This window comes from Acomys minous (assembly GCF_964271855.1).
Source record: "Acomys minous genome assembly, chromosome: 8".
Classification (NCBI taxonomy): domain Eukaryota; kingdom Metazoa; phylum Chordata; class Mammalia; order Rodentia; family Muridae; genus Acomys; species Acomys minous.
Window position 1 is genome coordinate 38600045 of NC_140489.1, and position 16803 is coordinate 38616847.

Here is a 16803-nt window from a genome sequence, read left to right on the forward strand (position 1 = left end):
GCTTCACATTAAAAGGCCAGGATTAAATAGTGGGTAAATATTGTTGGGTTTGGCTGGGAGTGAGCAGATCCAAAGTGGGTAGATAGACCAGGGATAGAAAAGAAAGCTGGAGTAAGTCAGGTTGCAGATACATAGCTAAGACTTTACAGTGTGACTCTGTGAGATAAGCAGTGGAGAAGTGAAGTAAGTGCCAACAACAACTCATATCAAATCCCTGGCTGCCCTAAGAAGAATTTGCCTATTATATTCCTCTCCCCTCTGAAAAGTTTTGTGTTTGCAGCTTTAAGTTGGCTATTTTCAATATTTTTAGCTTAAAGGCTAGGGTGGTGGTGCATGTCTTTAATCCCAACACTTGGGAAGCAGAGGCAGGTGGATCTCTGTGAGTTCGAGGCGAGTCAGGGCTATGTAGAGAAGCCCTGTCTCAAACAAAAACAACAACAAAAGTTTGTTTGTTCCAACCAATAAACAAACAGGACTGGGAAGAAGAAAAAAGGGACACAGGACCGATAATTACACTCAGATTCCAGAAGTTTGCTCCTGACAAGCCCCTGATGGGGAGTAGTCTGTATAGAAACCCTGGTTATAAACATAATAATAAAAAAAAAGTGCCGGGCGTGGTGGCGCATGCCTTTAATCCCAGCACTCGGGAGGCAGAGGCGGGCGGATCGCTGTGAGTTGGAGGCCAGCCTGGTCTACAAAGTGAGTCCAGGACAGCCAAGGCTAACACAGAGAGACCTTGTCTCGAAAAACAAAAACAAAAAACAAAACAAAACAACAAAAAACCAAAAACAAACAAACAAAAAAGTATCCAGTGGCTTTTACAATTAGAAATATAGTTTTACTTTTTTATTTTTTACAATACATTGTACAGTATGACATCTCAAAATAATGAGTGCAGAAACAAAACAGTACAAAGGGAGATCAACAACAAATGTCAGAGTGATTACCTTCATTAAGTATAAATCCCTGGTTTATATTTTCCACACATTCACAAAAATTACATTCAAATCATTCCTTATCAATATTTACTCCTTGGGCCATGAGAAAAAGAAAATAATCCAAACATTCTATTTGTTCTGATGTATGAAAATACTAAGATCTGAAAGTACTTCCTTGTTTGGATTTCCCGAGGACATTAGCTGGTATTGTCCACTTTGATTTTGAGGCAGGGTCTCATGCAGCTGTCAGGAACCTTGAGCTGCTGATCCTTCTGCTTCCACTTTCCAAGTGTTGGGATGACAGCCATGAGGCCCGTGCTGGCCTTCTGCACTGCTGGGGACCTAGCCTGGGCTGCGTGCGTGCTCCGCAGTGCTCCACCAGCTGAGCCATGTTCCCATCCAGCCACAGTATCATTTCTCTTAAGTGGCTAAGACTTCACTGGCACCGCAGTTTCCAATCAGAACACAGAGGGAAAGGAAACGGAACTGGTCTTAATGGCTGTATGTATGTAACAAGGCTCTTTTTCTTTAGTTAGCGTAGCTTAACTTCCATTCTGTTGAGGGGCTGTGTTGAGCATTAGTACATTCATAACCATTAGGATTTACAAAGTTCAGGATATATACTCTCCTATCATTACTTACAAGTTAATGAAATTCTAGCATCTCACTGCCCTTGAGACTCTCAGTCTAAAAGTATGCATGGTGGCATGGCATGCGCCTAAGGATAGGCTCTGCCTGTGAAGTTCATGTGGGTGAGTTTTGCTAGCACAGACCTACTGTCACCAGTGGCGCTGACACTACTTAAGACTTTACTCAAACCTAATACTCAAATCCTTTCTTCTTCTTCTTTTTTTTTTTTTTTTTTTTTTTTGGCGACAAAGTCTCAGGTAACTCAGGCCCTCAGGCCAGCCTTGAACAGGTGTGCACTGAGTCTCAGCAGGTCAGGACGTAGGTCACAGACCTCTACTGACCATAGACTACCTTTCATTCCTGAGGAGAAAAAAAACTGAAAAAAGTTCAGTCTTGTAGGTGCTAGGTAATTTACCTTCAATGCTGACAAGGGTGTGGACCTTACATTTTTTTTTCCTGCTGTAAACTGGGAGTGTTCAGACTTGAGGCTGTATAGCATTCCTTCCCTCAACCCAAGAATGTTCCTTTATTCCTAAGGAAAATTACTTTGAAAATATTTCTAATAGACACACTTGCCAGACAACTACAAAAGCCATGCAAAACTGAACATAAAAGACATTACAAACTCTACATTTATCCCAGTAAGATTATCTAGAAGAGAAATCAGACACATAAAGGGCACTGACAAGACATTAACAACTGCTTGTGCTAAGTGACAAGTCAGTATCATTCCAGTGTTTAGCTTTGGGAACATGAAATGCGGTAGTTACATAAAATCAAGACATTCACATTTGAGGTTGGTTGTCACACATGACACTTTCCTTAAAGGCTTGAGAAGACTACAAGTTAACTTTCCATGCGGATATGTAGACACCAAAATTTAAAGCTATGGCTATATAGACAGTACAAAAATCCCATTAGTGTCAACATTTAAGATTTACCAAGCTGTCATAGTCTGGTCACAAGAAAGACCTTGTTAGGAGAAAAACTTGTCTGTACATGCTTAATAAACCTCTCCTCCAATGTCTTTCTCTCAAATGCTCAATAACTTTTAGGTCTTCCTTTTGATCTCAAAGTCAGTTGTCATGGTATTTCCTCAGTGTGTGTGTGTGTGTGTGTATAAAATTTTATTCCAATGCCGAACACAACTATTAATCTATTAAGTATTAATATGGCAGTACAGCTAATTCCAGTTTGATACCTATCTACATACATAGCGCAGTCATGGATATAATTGTGCTCAGATATAAAAATGCAGAAACTGACAAATGTGTTATGTCCTCCACTGATATAAAAACTATCTGCATCATAAGGAAGGCATTTTAATGGTCAACATAGTTGATATGAACTCTTGTATCACAGCAAGGAATCAAGGCTATCAAATTACGACAATTTAGTAAAATAATTCAGAAAATTCTATCTTTAAAAATGTCAGCATCTTACAACTACACTAGAGGCTGCTGAATGTGCATTCTCATCCACAAAGTCTGAGCTAAAAACATGTTATTTCTTTATTTTTGGTTTTTTGAGACAGGGTTTCTCTGTGTACCCTGGCTATTCAGGAACTAGTTCTGTAGACCAGGCTGGCCTCGAACTTAAGAGATCTGCTTGCCTCTGTTTCCCTAATGCTAGGATAAAGATGTGTGCAGCCATGCCCAGCAAAGCTGGTATTTCTGATGGGATGTTTTTCAGAATGAAAATACACAACAAATTATTTTAAACTTAAGAAGCTGTTTGAAACTAAAGTGGCACTTTTTTCTTTTCCTTTTTAAGAGAAGTATTTCTGATGACTAAATCAGTTTAAGAAAATACTGTTATTCCCAGTGTACAGAAGCACATCCCCTTCTCCCAATAATCCAATGACTTCATTTAAGTTAAATGTTAAATAATGTTAATATTTATAACTATGTGAGACAATGGAGTATTATATATATACATACATGTGTCCTCATAGACATCTGACCAAGAGGAAAAGGAGAAAACAAAAGGTTTTATCAGGTTAAACCAGAAATGCTTTGAAGAGAGTTTCCATTTTAAATCTCCAAACAAGCCAAGGTCCCCTAAAACCATGTGCAGGAGTAGAGAGTGTTGTGTACAAATTGCCTGCGGGACCTTTCCCACTAGCTTAAGAGATCTACATACAGGTCAGCAGCTTACAGTGCTGCCTTCTACCTTATTCTCAGCATTGAGGCCATCTTCTTGGTGGTTTGCCAAATAAATCCAACATGATGACACAGAAGAAGATAGCCATTTCCTTCACCTTAGCCAGGTGGATGGCACCCACTGAGGCTCAGTATCCAGTTTGTTGATGAGCCTAAGCAGTTCCTGGTAGGCTTTATCAAGGTCTGAATTGACAATTGCAGTGTCAAAGTAGTGGCCGTTGTTCTGTTCCATCTCTCTCGTCTTCTCAATGATCTCCCGTAACTCTTCAGGCTGCGAAGAAAAAATAAAGGCTGTGAGGTCACACAGTACAGAATGTATCAAGAGGGCCACTGCATGGCTTTCCTGCTTGTGATAAACCCAAGGGCTCCTTCCCAATCCTTGGGTCTTTGAATCAGCATCATCAGAATTCCCGTTTGAATACTGGTTTATAGCACTTTTTTTCATGTATTTATTTCCACTTTATGACTGAAGAACATGGGTAATTACTTTGACTACCCTAAAACTTTCCTTTTCAGACATTTTAGAGTATCAAAATGTTTATATAAAAGTAACACCCAGGCTGGAGAGACGGCTCAGCGTTAAAGAGCACAACTTGTTCTTGCAGAGGACCCAGGTTCGGTTCCCAATACCCACATGGTTGTTCACAACCATAGGTAACTCTTGTTCCAAGGGGTCTGACACTCTCTTCTGACCTCCTAGTGGACTGTAGGCATGTGGTGCACAGACATAAATGCAGGTGAAACATCCATACGCACAAAAATGAATACATCTTAAGAAAAATAAAAGTAATATCTTGTATAATATGGAGTCCAACTTTCTGATTACAATAAGTGTCTCTAAAATATTCTTTACAAGAGCATTTGCTTCTGTTATCTTTGGTGGCACATGCCTTTCATCTCAGCACTCAGGATGCAGATGCACGGGGACTTCTGTGAGTTTGAGGCCACCCAGGGCTACACAGTGAGACCCTGTTTCCAAAACAACAATAACAACAAAAAATGCCGTATGTGTTTTGAAGACTTAGGCAGAATTAACATTATGGGAAAACAAAAAGATTAATACATTGGGTTATCTCTTAGTAAAATACTGGGGGAGATACTCAGTTTAATACACTTTAAAACTCTGTTTTCAATGTACAAAGTGCCCCCTGCCCCTGACCTTGTGATCTGTCTGTGTATCAGGGGTAGCCTAGAATTTTTGGCCTTCCTGCTTCAAATGCTGGGATTATGAGTGTATACTACCACACAGGGCTCTACTAAGGACAGTTTTATTTTTTATTTAATTTTCTCCCCCTTCCCCCATACACACCTCCAGGCAGTGTTTCTCTATATAGCTCTGGGTGTCCTGGTATCAAACTCAGACAGCTGCCTACCTTTGCCTCCTGAGTTCTAGGATTAAAGGTGTGTGATGCCAAGACTGGCCCTGCCTGGTTCGACAAAGGGCAGTTTAAGATGTAAAAGAGTGAGTTGTCTCCTGTGCCTATCTGACTCTCACAGGAACTCTGGTGCCCCTTTTCTGACCATGTCCCATGGATGGGGAGGCCTGGCGGCACCCAGAGGAAGGATAGCAAGTTACCAAGAAGAGACTCGATATTCTAAGAGCATATATGGGGGGAGGAGGTGTCCCTCAATCACAGACATAGGGGAGGGGAAAAGGGGGGAAGTGGGAGGGAGGGAGGAATAGGAGGAAACAAGGGAAGGGCTAACAATCGAGATGTAATATGAATAAATTAATAAAAAACATTAAGAAAAAAGATGTAAAAGTATCCAAGAGTATCCCATTACAGTTTGGGAAACAGTATAGAACAGGCTACTTTAAAACACTGAGTAAAGGAAATGATGTTTAATGGGAAGCCAGTGGCAAGACTACGTGCAAAGATTATGCAGAAGCCTACAGCCTGACAGGCTCACAGTCCAGAAATAGAAACCACCCCCATCTCACCTTTTTTTAACCAAGATGGCTAATTCATCATCAGACCAAAAATCTTAACTTAAAAGTCACACATCACTCTACTGGGCCCACAAAATGATTTCTACTCAACTTTAACAGGAAAATACAGTAAAAGTGTGATGACTCTAGCTTGTCTGGGGCATGCACAGCAGAGCTCTCATTATAACTGGGCACTAAGACAGTTCAATGACACCTGTCAATCCAGAGCTGGGGATGGGTTATTAGCAAATTGGAAGCATTTATCTCATCTGCGTCAGATGGCTTATACCATTCACTTAATACCTTACATATATGAATCTCAAATTATAATCCACAACTCAACTAAAATTTACATTAAAATTTTATGAACTGAAAAAATTAATCTCTTGTCAAAACCTGATGCCCATTTCATACCATCTACTCTCAAGTCCCCTTCCTGAAATCCAGGACAAATTATTCCAAAATTGAGAGTACAGAAGTTCACTAATGGTTTATACTTGGCACTGAGTAGGTAACACCGTTACTAAGATTTGTGTTTACCTACTAGTTATATCATGTGATAAGAATACTGTAAGAAATAACACTGGATATAAATGTTAGTGAAATAAAAAGGCAACTATATATACCACCCCATCCCATAAACAAAGTGCAGAGTAGACAGTTTTACAGCTGTGCATGGACATTCAGAGTGGGTGAGAGTCATAAAGTAAAATTCAACACACTTCAAAAAAAAACTGACATATTTTGTGATATATTCTCGAGTAATGATGGAATTGTAAATTAGTTATGAATTCTTTAAAATTACCAAGTAGGTGACAATCAACACATTTCTAAATAACACAGGAGTTAAAAATAAAAATGACAACAGAAAGTAGAAAATATTCTAACAAAATGATAAAATAAATAGAAAATCATGGGTAGAGCTAACAAACTGCAGACAGGGAATTTTATTATGACAAATGCCTGTATTTGAAAAGAGGAAAGGCTTAAAAATTATGTAATAGTTCATCTTCAGAAATCAGAAGATGTGTGAATTAAAGTCATGATGAAGGAGAAGTGATTTAAATAGGAAAGATAAGAAAGACAGACGTTCTCTCAGGTTTTCTATAAAAAACTTGATCAGATTTTTTCCCCTCCTTGGGGAAAGGTTAACAGTTTTCTTTCAATATAGTTCATGTACCATACAGTTTAACCAAGTCAAAATATCCGAACCTGTAGTTTTTAGTATGGTTGTAGAATTCTGCAATTAACACCATAATCAATTTTAGGAGATGTTTCCCTCTCACCTGTGGTGGTTTGAATGAGAATAACCCCACAGGCTCAGATTTTTAAAGCTTGGTCCCCAGTTGGTAGAACTATTTCAGGAAGGGTTAGGAAGTATGGCCTTGTTAGAGGAGGTGTGTCACTGAGGCTACTGTACTGTGAGGTTTCCAAAGCCCACAGCTGGCCTTGTTTCTGTCTGCCTCTAATGTAAACTCTCAGTTACTGTTCGAGGACCATGCCTGTCTGCCATGTTCCCACCAAGATGGTCATAGACTCATCTTCAGAAACCATAAGCAAGCCCCCAAATAAATGCATTAAGCTGCCTTGGCAAGATCCTGTCTTAAATCCAAACCCAAACAAACCAAACAAAAATTTAATTTGTAGCCGGGCATACGGGTGCATGCCTGTAATCCCAGCACTTGGGAGGCAGAGGCAGGTAGATCTCTGTGAGTTCAAGACAGGCCTGGTCTACAAAGTCCAGGACAGCCCAGGCTACACAGAGAAATTCTGTCTCCAAACAATAAAAAGCATTTCTCACCATCAAAGGAAGTAGTTAAAAAAAAAAAAAAAGACAGATGTGGGGGTGGGAGGTGGGGTGGGTGCCTTTAATCCTAATACTCAGGAGGCACAAATCAGCCAGTCTCTATTAGTTCAAGGCCACCCTAGTCTACACAGCAAGTTTCAGGCTAGTGAGACCCATCTCAAAAAACAAACAAACAAAAAAGGACAGAGAGCTGGAGAAAGTAACTGCAATATATGTATGAGCTAAGGAGCTACCAATACAGCTCAGTGGGGAGAAGCGTTTGCTATGCAAGCCTGGTGATCTCAGTTCAATTCCTAGGACCATGCAAAGGTGGAAGGAGAGAACCAGTGACACAAAATGACCTCTGACCTTGACATCCACATCGTGACACACATGTGCCCACCTACACAAATGCACACATACATAACCACAATAAAAAATAATGACAATAAATGAATACAAAGCCAACCCAACTTTAAAAAATGACAAGGCTTGAGGTCTTCACAGAAGAATATACTCAAATGCTGCATGAAAAGATTTTCATTATTCTTCAGAAAAATGCAGACGAATTCCATACATAACACAGACTCCATCAACACACCCAGCAAAGATCCTAAATGATGAATTTTTTTTTTCCTTTCTGTTACAGATCATGTGTGAAAATGAAGAGAAAAAGCAAAACAAGTTTTGGGTGAAGAAAAAGCACCCAATTCTGGATCCCTGCAATGTGGAACAGCTAATGAGAAAGGTTTGGCTGAGACCTCTGCAGTGGGGAGGAGGCAGCTATATGACTGCCTCGAAATGTGAGACCTGTGAAGGAGCTTAGGGGACTCTAGGGGGTCTCTAGATCTGCGGTTGGCAGTGGGAAATGTCTGGGGAGGGCAGGAGCAGCCCTGAGTCAGCTGTAGCTGTGGCAGTTCTGGGGCACGTGATAAAGAAGCCTCAGCTGGTCAGGGCAGCTTCTCGGCTGGCCCCTGTGGAATGCGACAGCCCCGTCAAAGCTTACCTTTGGATTCTTGCCTTCTTTGGCTAACAGTGCCCGAAGTCGCTCTTGTGAAGGTGGTGCAATGAAGATGATATATGGTTTCAAGTCTGAATTCCGGAGGGTCTTCAAGGACTGAAAAGATACTTGGTTTTAAAAAATAACTCCTATCCTTGAGCTACTTCTCAATAATATATAGTTAAAATATCTATAAATGTTTCCAGACATTTCATCATAAACAATTCATAATATCTTGAGATAGTATTTCATGGTAAAAGTATGTAAATATATTCACATGTAATATGTTAGCCTAGTATTCTATATACTGAAATAGATATAAAAGACATTGAAAGGATTACAGCTATATGATAATAAAAGCATGGATTATAATAATCACATTAAAATTCATTTTTGAGGAATTAGAATCCAGGCAGTTGCCTTTCTTTGTGAAGACACTAAAAAGCAAAACCAGAGAGAAAATATTCCTATACACAGGCCCAACAGCCAAGAGAAAGTGGACTGCATGCATGAAGACCTGTGCTTAGCCTGAAGCGCTCTAGCAACCGATTGCACAGACATGCCCTTCCCTATATGAAGAACATCAACATGCTACACTACTTGAAGGCTTATGGTAGGATCTATTCATCCAAATGAATCCTGAAAGACTTAATAAAAAACTTCTTAAATAAAATGGTTGAAGTAGCACAAACCTAGTGCCTCTGCTCTCTAGAAACCCAAACAAAACCCCAAAACAAATGAACAAACAAACCACAACCCAATTACTATTTTAGAAAGCCACTTTAGATCCCATTTCTAGGGCATGTGTGCTCTAGCCCACTGATTTCATGGCTGGAGTTGGTATCAGCTACAGACCCAGACACATTCATCAAAGCTCTATGTTAAAGCTGAATAGTTTATAAAAAGCAGAACATTTCTATAGTAAGCACAATCCTTAAAATCCCCAATTTCTAAAGGAATCTTTTAAAATAGAAATCTAAGAAGTACTGGGTAGCAATTTTGTCTGGCTCACTCTGTGAAATAGGTGAATCCAGTTTTATCACCCAGATAGCACTGAGCTTTCACTGTGAGACTTGTGAGCCATTGAAACACTGGTCTTTAAAACCTAGGAATAATCTTCAAATTTTCTCAGATCAGAAGAGATAGTTTCTGAGGACATCAAGTATAGTCAGTGCTAGAGTTTACTGTATTTTAAGTTTCAAAAATATTACATATTAAAAATGAAAGAGACTTAGCTACATGTTTGACTTCATAAAGTGAATGGAAAATTTCACGAGAACTTAAATACTCTGTGTCATTCTTGGACCAAATACAGTTTTCACTGCACTACTTCATAAATTATGCCTTCCAAGTTCAACACTCTAAAACACAATTCTAGTTTTACCTGTGTTCGAAGACTTAAAAGACAGATTTTGCCAGAGTTGATAACTTGTCGTACAGAATCGATGCTGGTTCCATACAAGTTTTTCTCAAATTCACCATGTTCAATGAACTTGCCAGCTGCTATGTCCGCTTCAAATGCTTGTCGAGAAACAAAATGATAGTCTCTGCCAGCCACTTCCTGGTCTCGCCTATTCCGAGTTGTGTCTAAGCAAACGAAACCAGATACAAATAATACATACAATGGGCTGGAGGGATGATCAGTGGTTAGGAACATGTACTGGCCTTTCCAGAAGTTCTGAGTTCAGTTTCTAACACTCGGCATTCAGCCCACAACTAGCTGTAACTCCAGCTCCAGGGTGCATGGAGCCATCGTCAAAGGAAAGTGTCTTAAAATGCACACACTGCTTCCCCAGCATACATATAAATAAGAAAACCTGTAATAATGATGATGATGATGATCTAGGATGAATTTTTATTTTGTAACACAAATGATGAAATAAAGAATTGAGGAAAGGTTAAAGGTCTGTGTTTAATACTGATTCTACAAAGACACAAACAAAAACTGTCTATAGTGTTTTAATAGTTAACCTTAGTTACTTTGATCCATCTTATGTTTATACTGTAAAACACTGCCAAGTCATCCTTCCTTCAGGTTTACTTACACTAGCGTAGGTGCAATATAATCTTGAAGTTGTTTTTAGAAATTACTTCTTAATTTCTATCTTCAACATTAGTTTAAAGGAATGGGTTTCCTTTGCAATAGGGAAAGGGGCCTAAGCTAAAATTATTTAGAAAATCCCTAGTGTCATACACTTAGAAAAAAAAATTAAATTCCTCAAGAACTACCTTTAATAAAAATTTGCCAAGAGGTTTGGTTAAACAAATTTCCTTTCACTGACAATAAAACAAACATGTTCCTGTGTAGTTAGGATTCTGAGAAAAGCAGAGGAAAATGGGAGTATGTCCAAACTTACGAGGAACTGCAGAGGCAAAGCGGTCTTTTTCTTTGTTCATGAGTCTTTGACGTAGTTCATTCTGGCCACAGTTCTGTGGACCAATCAAAATAATAGGTCTTTTTCTATTTGCTGGCTGATGGTAAAGTGACATTTCCTCATATGTTAAGATCTCTTCATTGTCATAATCTTTGGAAAAGAAAAGTTAGGACTTTCAGATATAATTAATGTCATGTCATAAAGATAAGCTTTTTTTAAAAAACATAAAATAGTTAAGTTGTGTTGTGTTGTGAGTTGTGTTTGAGGTAGGAGCATGCTCTGTAGCCCAGGCTAGCCTCAAACTAATAGTGATCCTCCTGCTTCAGTCTCCCAAGTGCTGGGATTACAGGTGTTTAGGTCACCCTGCCTAACTTAAAAATAACTAGTTTACAGTGACTACTGTAACCGAGGAGACTATCAGGGGATAAACTTATGATAATATCAGCCGAGTGTGGTGGTGCACGTCTTTAATCCCAGCACTCAGGAGGCAGAGGCAGGTGGATTGCTGTGAGTTCAAGGCCAGCCTGGTCTACAAAGTTAGTCCAGGACACCAAGGCTACACAGAGAAACCCTGTCTCGAAAAAAAAAAAGCTTCTGATAATATGTATCATTTTCATAAAGACTCCTCTTAAAGAGCTACTTTTAAGATCAGATATATCAGAGAGCAAGTATGGATAAACACTTGCATACAGTGGCTACAACTAGTATATGTGAGGGTGCTAGACTGCTTTGCTGTAGTTATGGATGATTTAAAAATAAGTCATATGTATGGTGTCTATCCTTTAATCCAAACTACAAGGAATACAGTAACATTCTGAAAAGCTCAGGATACACATGAAGCCAAAGCTATCAAGGCAGAACAAAGGCAATTAGCATCCTGGCAAGCCCTGGGAGAGGTACCAGCAAGCTCCATAAGGGAGGGAACCTTTTCAGTTTTGCTAGTGTCCAGCACAGAATTGGAGCTCAGACTTTATTTGTTTAAACTCTAACTCAACTGTTCAATTAGCTGCAACAATTCAAGTACAAAGTTTAATATCTGAACTTGAACCTATTAGTCTGAAACCTCAAGGATGCTACTGTGACATGAAAGCACATAGTTTATTGCCATGGAGCACATCTGGTACTTTAAGCAGCAATGACAATTACTTCCTTTCTCAAAGGCATTTTCTTTATTTGGTGCTTCTTCTAACATGCACATCTGGGCTTCAGATTTGCCAAGTGTCCCACAGTATCAGAGCTCTCAGAGCTGGATTGATCAATTTGAGTCTGTTTCAAGGAATGAAATGAGAAGTGCTGGGCATGTGGAACACTTGCCTCACATGCATGAGGGCCTGGGTTCAATTCTCAGCAAAGAGAGAGATCGGGAGTGGGGGGCAGAGAAGGCAGGGTCACCCCTAGACTTAGATCTGCAATGTACTAGTAAACAAAGGTATTAATCATAGCTTTAGCCAGTAAGATTAAAAACCTGTTCAGACTCCTTAGTTACAAAACATGCCAAGCATAAAGGAGGCTTGCTTTAGAAAGCAGTTATTTAATCCCAGCACTCGGGAAGCAGAGGCAGGTGGATCACTGTGAGTTTGAGGCCAGCCTTGTCTACAAAGTGAGTCCAAGACAGCCAGGACTACACAGAGAGACCGTCTCAAAAAACAAACAGACTATCTAATAATCCATAAAAATGTCTTTATTAGTTTAATTTATGCTGTACATAAATGCTTCACATTCTTGAGAAATAAGCCTTGCATATTTTAAAAACGAGAGTGCTTCTGACTTATTTTCTGGCTTCTCTAATGTGGACCAAAGCAGGGATAAGAAATTTAAATGCAATGAAGACCAATCAAGAATGCAACAAAGCCAGAAAATACTGATTTATAAAAAATTACAAGTGGTGGTGACGGCTGAATTAGATTATAGGTGCCTCATCAGGGCAACTGCTGCCAGCGGTGTAGCAAACCACTCTATTTGGGAACACAAGCCCAGTGTTACCAGAGCTCTGGGTTTTGAGAATGTTAAGACTCTATAACTTTCTAATCTTAGCAATCTATTAAGATAAATAAACATTCCCATGTTCTCGCCTCAACCAGTAAGTAGTGTCCTCTGTAGAATGAGCCACCTTAAGGTACTGTAGACCAAGTAGTCATATTTAACTTCAAACACATTTTAAAAAATTGTTAGAGGCAAGTAATTTTTCAAAAAACAAGTAGAAAAAAAAAACTTACAGGAAACAACAATACAGATGTTATAACTCCTGCCATTTCTGAGATTAGAACTTACCATCATTTTTATTGGCATTATATAAAACCTTTTTCCTCTTCTTTTTATTCTTCTTTGCACACCACAGTTTTCCTGTTGACCAATCAAAAATAGTTATAAATACTGCATATTTCCTTAAGCAATGCTATCTCAAAATGATTTAAGAATTAACATTTATTATACTGTTGAGAACTATTTTTAATTCATCATTTCTATTAACTATACACTGTAGACAGATGTCTAATATTTTCACCTTTTCTTACATGTAAAGACAATGAGTTTTGCCTCTTCTATTACTCCTTCAATGCACACTCCTTTCTTACTTGACAGTTCTAGTGTGTGGATTCAACATGGTTCCAGATGAAAACCCAAAGACTCCTGCTTTCACTAATACCACATGTAAGTATCTAACCTGATTTTTCTGGCTCCTTATCTTCTTCTATAGTTTGCTTCATGGCTTCCCTTTGCTGCTGAAAGCTTTTCCCTAAAAATACAAAGAGAAAGAACAGTAAAACATTTAAGATAAAAGGGTTAAAATATTTTTAATCACAGAGAAAACATTGGGAGTAATTTTTTACACTGCCTTCCAAACCCTTCTGGTAACACAAAAATAATTTCGGCTAAGATACATAGCCTACAAATACCCTTTTTAAATGGAAGGTTTATTTTTAATTATGTGTATGTGTGTGTGAGGTGTGTGCAACATAGATACTGCAAACCAAATTTGGGTCCTTTGATATAGCAGTATTGCCAAGTTATCTTTTTAGTTCAAGCCTACAAATGTTTGTTTAGACCCTGCTTATCAGTCTAATCATATGTATTATTTATCACTTATTAAAAAAGATAAATAATAAACTAATATCAGAAAATTTTAAAAGTTTTCAATAAACGTTACTATATACAAAATACTATGATGGGAATTTAAATGGTTCTGGTCACTGAGAATTGTCTCAAATTAAGCACATTAATTCTCAACATTAACTTGCAAAGTAGTATGGAGGCACTCATTATTTACGATTCTAAGACACCATTCAACATACTCATTTGATATTTTATTCATAATTTCTCATTTTTAGTGTATATATATATGCGATGATTTCATCTCTACCTTTATTACCAATGATGAAAATAAATACAAAACACATTTTTCCTCAATGGATTAAGCTTTCTTGATACAGGGTCTCACTATATAGCTATAACTCACTCTGTAGACCAGGTTGGCCCCGAACTCACATAGATCTGTCTCTGCCTCCTGAGTGCTGTGATTAAAACTGTGCATAACCATGCTTGGCAAATAATTCATTTGTTTTTATTTCATGTGCATTGACTCGTGTTTTGCCTACATGTCTGTCTAAGTGAGGCTGTCAGATCCCCTGGAACTGGAGTTACAGACAGCTGTGAGCTGCCATGTGGGTGCTGGGAACTGAACCAGGGTCATCTGGAAGAGCAGCGCCAGTGTTGTTAGTCACTGAGCCATCTTTCCAGCCTCTAATGGATTAAGATTTTAATGTAAGGTGACTAACCTTCATCTTATCGTATCTCTGCCTTACAGTAAACTAGGGGAGGATTCCAGGCCTCTGCACAGGCAAGGACATATCTACCACTGGGCTGTGCCCTCAGCCCTTTAAATGCTCTCAGTTTTGTCTCTTACCTGGAACAAGTCCAGCTAGAGGCTGATTGTCTTCATCGCCCTCTCTGTATGCCTGCCACCAATTTGGGTCTTCTTGACTGATCACATGAAGTATATCTCCTTTTTGAAAAGACAGACCTAACTCTCGACATGGAACATAAGGGTCATCTGAGGGGTCATAGTCAAAATGAGCTTTTACATGGATCTGAAACATAAAAAGGGTAAAAATAAGAGCAAGAGTAATAAAATGGTCAACTTAGGTGCTGCAGCAGTGCAGAGAAATGAGCTGAGAGGGTATTTAGTTAAGCAAAGGCACCTTAGGGGATAGGATCTGCTTAAGCTCACCTGTTGACATCACTATAGACTACAAAGAAGTAGAAGAATATTCAAACGGGTTACTGTAAACAGCTAACAAACGGGGGTACAAAAGCGCCTCAAAGGCAAAGTAAGAAGAAGAAGGAAAAAAAAAGTCTGACTTGTGAAAACAGTGATCCTTAGTGAGGCATGAAGTTTCTAAACCACCACTCTGAGAAATGGTGGAATACTGTCACCAGAGTCCATGCAGGCAAGTGTCAGTTTCCCTGGGGCTGCCATTGCCAGTTGACCTCATGACCAGTGTAGCTGTGCCTTAATTGCTCAATGCTCAGTGTGTGCAACTAGCATGTTCCACCCTGCTAAATTATATAAATCAGGATGATCAACTGGGAAAATTATCCTTATCGTATTTGATACCAAACTATGCAATCCATATAGAAAACAAAATACAAATGAACTGGTATTCCTCCAAGCGAGGGCAATGTTTACACTGGGCTACAAGGTGAGCAGTGACTAGAAGGGATAAGAGGTGAAAATTTTAGAAGCTGGCGACATTCTAGTTCTTTACTTGGTAGAGTTTACAAATACGGTGAAGATACTTTGTCCAGTTTGAAAATGAGTTCTGCTTATCTAACTAAGAGAGTTCCCTAGGGATTCTTCTATCATTCTTTGTTTCTCTTTACATCCTGACCACAGTTTCCTCTCCCTGTTCTCCCAGTTGTTTTACTCCCCTCCCCATCCACTCTTCCTCCCTTTCCCTTCCGAGGCCTCCCATGGGTACTACCAGCCCTGGCACATCAAGCTGTGGCTAGACGAGGCAGCCCTGTAAGGGGGAAGGGTCCCGAAGGCAGGCGACAGTCAGACAGCCCCTGCTCCTGGAGTTACGAGTCCCACATGAAGACCAAGCTGTACAACTGTTACATCTGTGCAGAGCACCTAGGTCTGTCCCACGCATGCTCTCTGTTTGTCAAGAAACGTTCTATTCCTTTTTTCATTTCTGTATGTTTGAGACAGGGTTTCTCTATGTAGTTCTGGCTGTCCTGGACTCCTTTTGTAGACCAGCTGGCCTTCAACTCACAGAAATCCACCTGCCTCTGCCTCCCAAGTACTGGGATTAAAGGTGTGCACTAGCACACCAGGCTGGAACCTTCTATTCTTGATGTGAAAATAGACATTTCATTAAAACCTTGAACACTCAGTACCAAAATTTTAGAAAGGTTTTTTGTTTGTTTGTTTTGTTGTTGTTGTTGTTGTTGTTTTGCTTTTGAGACAGGGTTTGTCTTTGTAGCCTTGGCTGTGCTGGACTCGCTTTATAAACTAGGCTGGCCTGGAACTCACAAAAATCCACCTGCCTCTGCCTCCCAAGTGCTGGGAATACAGGCATGCGCCACCTCACCCAGTTGAACAACTGAACTCTTGTTTTTGGTTTTTTAGACAGGGTTTCTCTGTGTAGCGCTAGGTGTTCTATTAGTGGCTCTGTAGACCAGGCTGGCTAGAGATCTACCTGCCTCTGGCTCCCAAGTGATGGGATTAGAGACATGTGCCACCATCAAAAGGCTGAACCCTTAACCACACCTCAGACTTCCAGCCTCTGCGTTGATTGACAGTTGGGTGCTAGGTCAAAAGGCCTTGGGAGTGACTACTCTCTGTTATGCTTAGGGAACTAAAAAGACTAGTGATGGATGAACATAGCTTATGATCTTTATCAAATGAAAAAAAATCACTCAAAGATGCTTTTCAATTTACTCTTGCCTACCCAATTCTTGCTCCAGCTGTCCTAATTTAAA

At 39.5% G+C, this 16803-nt stretch overlaps 1 protein-coding gene across 13 annotated transcripts in view; it reads right to left on the reverse strand.

The window, feature by feature from the left end:
* Positions 1–807: 807 nt before the first annotated feature.
* PALS1 (protein associated with LIN7 1, MAGUK p55 family member) overlaps positions 808–16803 on the reverse strand; it is an 87505-nt gene continuing 71509 nt past the window's right edge. For all 13 annotated transcript variants that reach the window (XM_084792860.1, XM_084792865.1, XM_084792868.1 and 10 more), the window contains 7 exons: positions 14723–14906; positions 13484–13555; positions 13093–13164; positions 10804–10971; positions 9831–10033; positions 8453–8563; positions 808–4001 (listed from right to left, as the gene is read on the reverse strand). In XM_084792860.1, coding sequence (XP_084648986.1) covers positions 3825–4001; positions 8453–8563; positions 9831–10033; positions 10804–10971; positions 13093–13164; positions 13484–13555; positions 14723–14906 — 987 coding nt within the window. In that variant the 3' untranslated portion in view covers positions 808–3824. The remainder of the gene's footprint in view (positions 4002–8452; positions 8564–9830; positions 10034–10803; positions 10972–13092; positions 13165–13483; positions 13556–14722; positions 14907–16803) is intronic.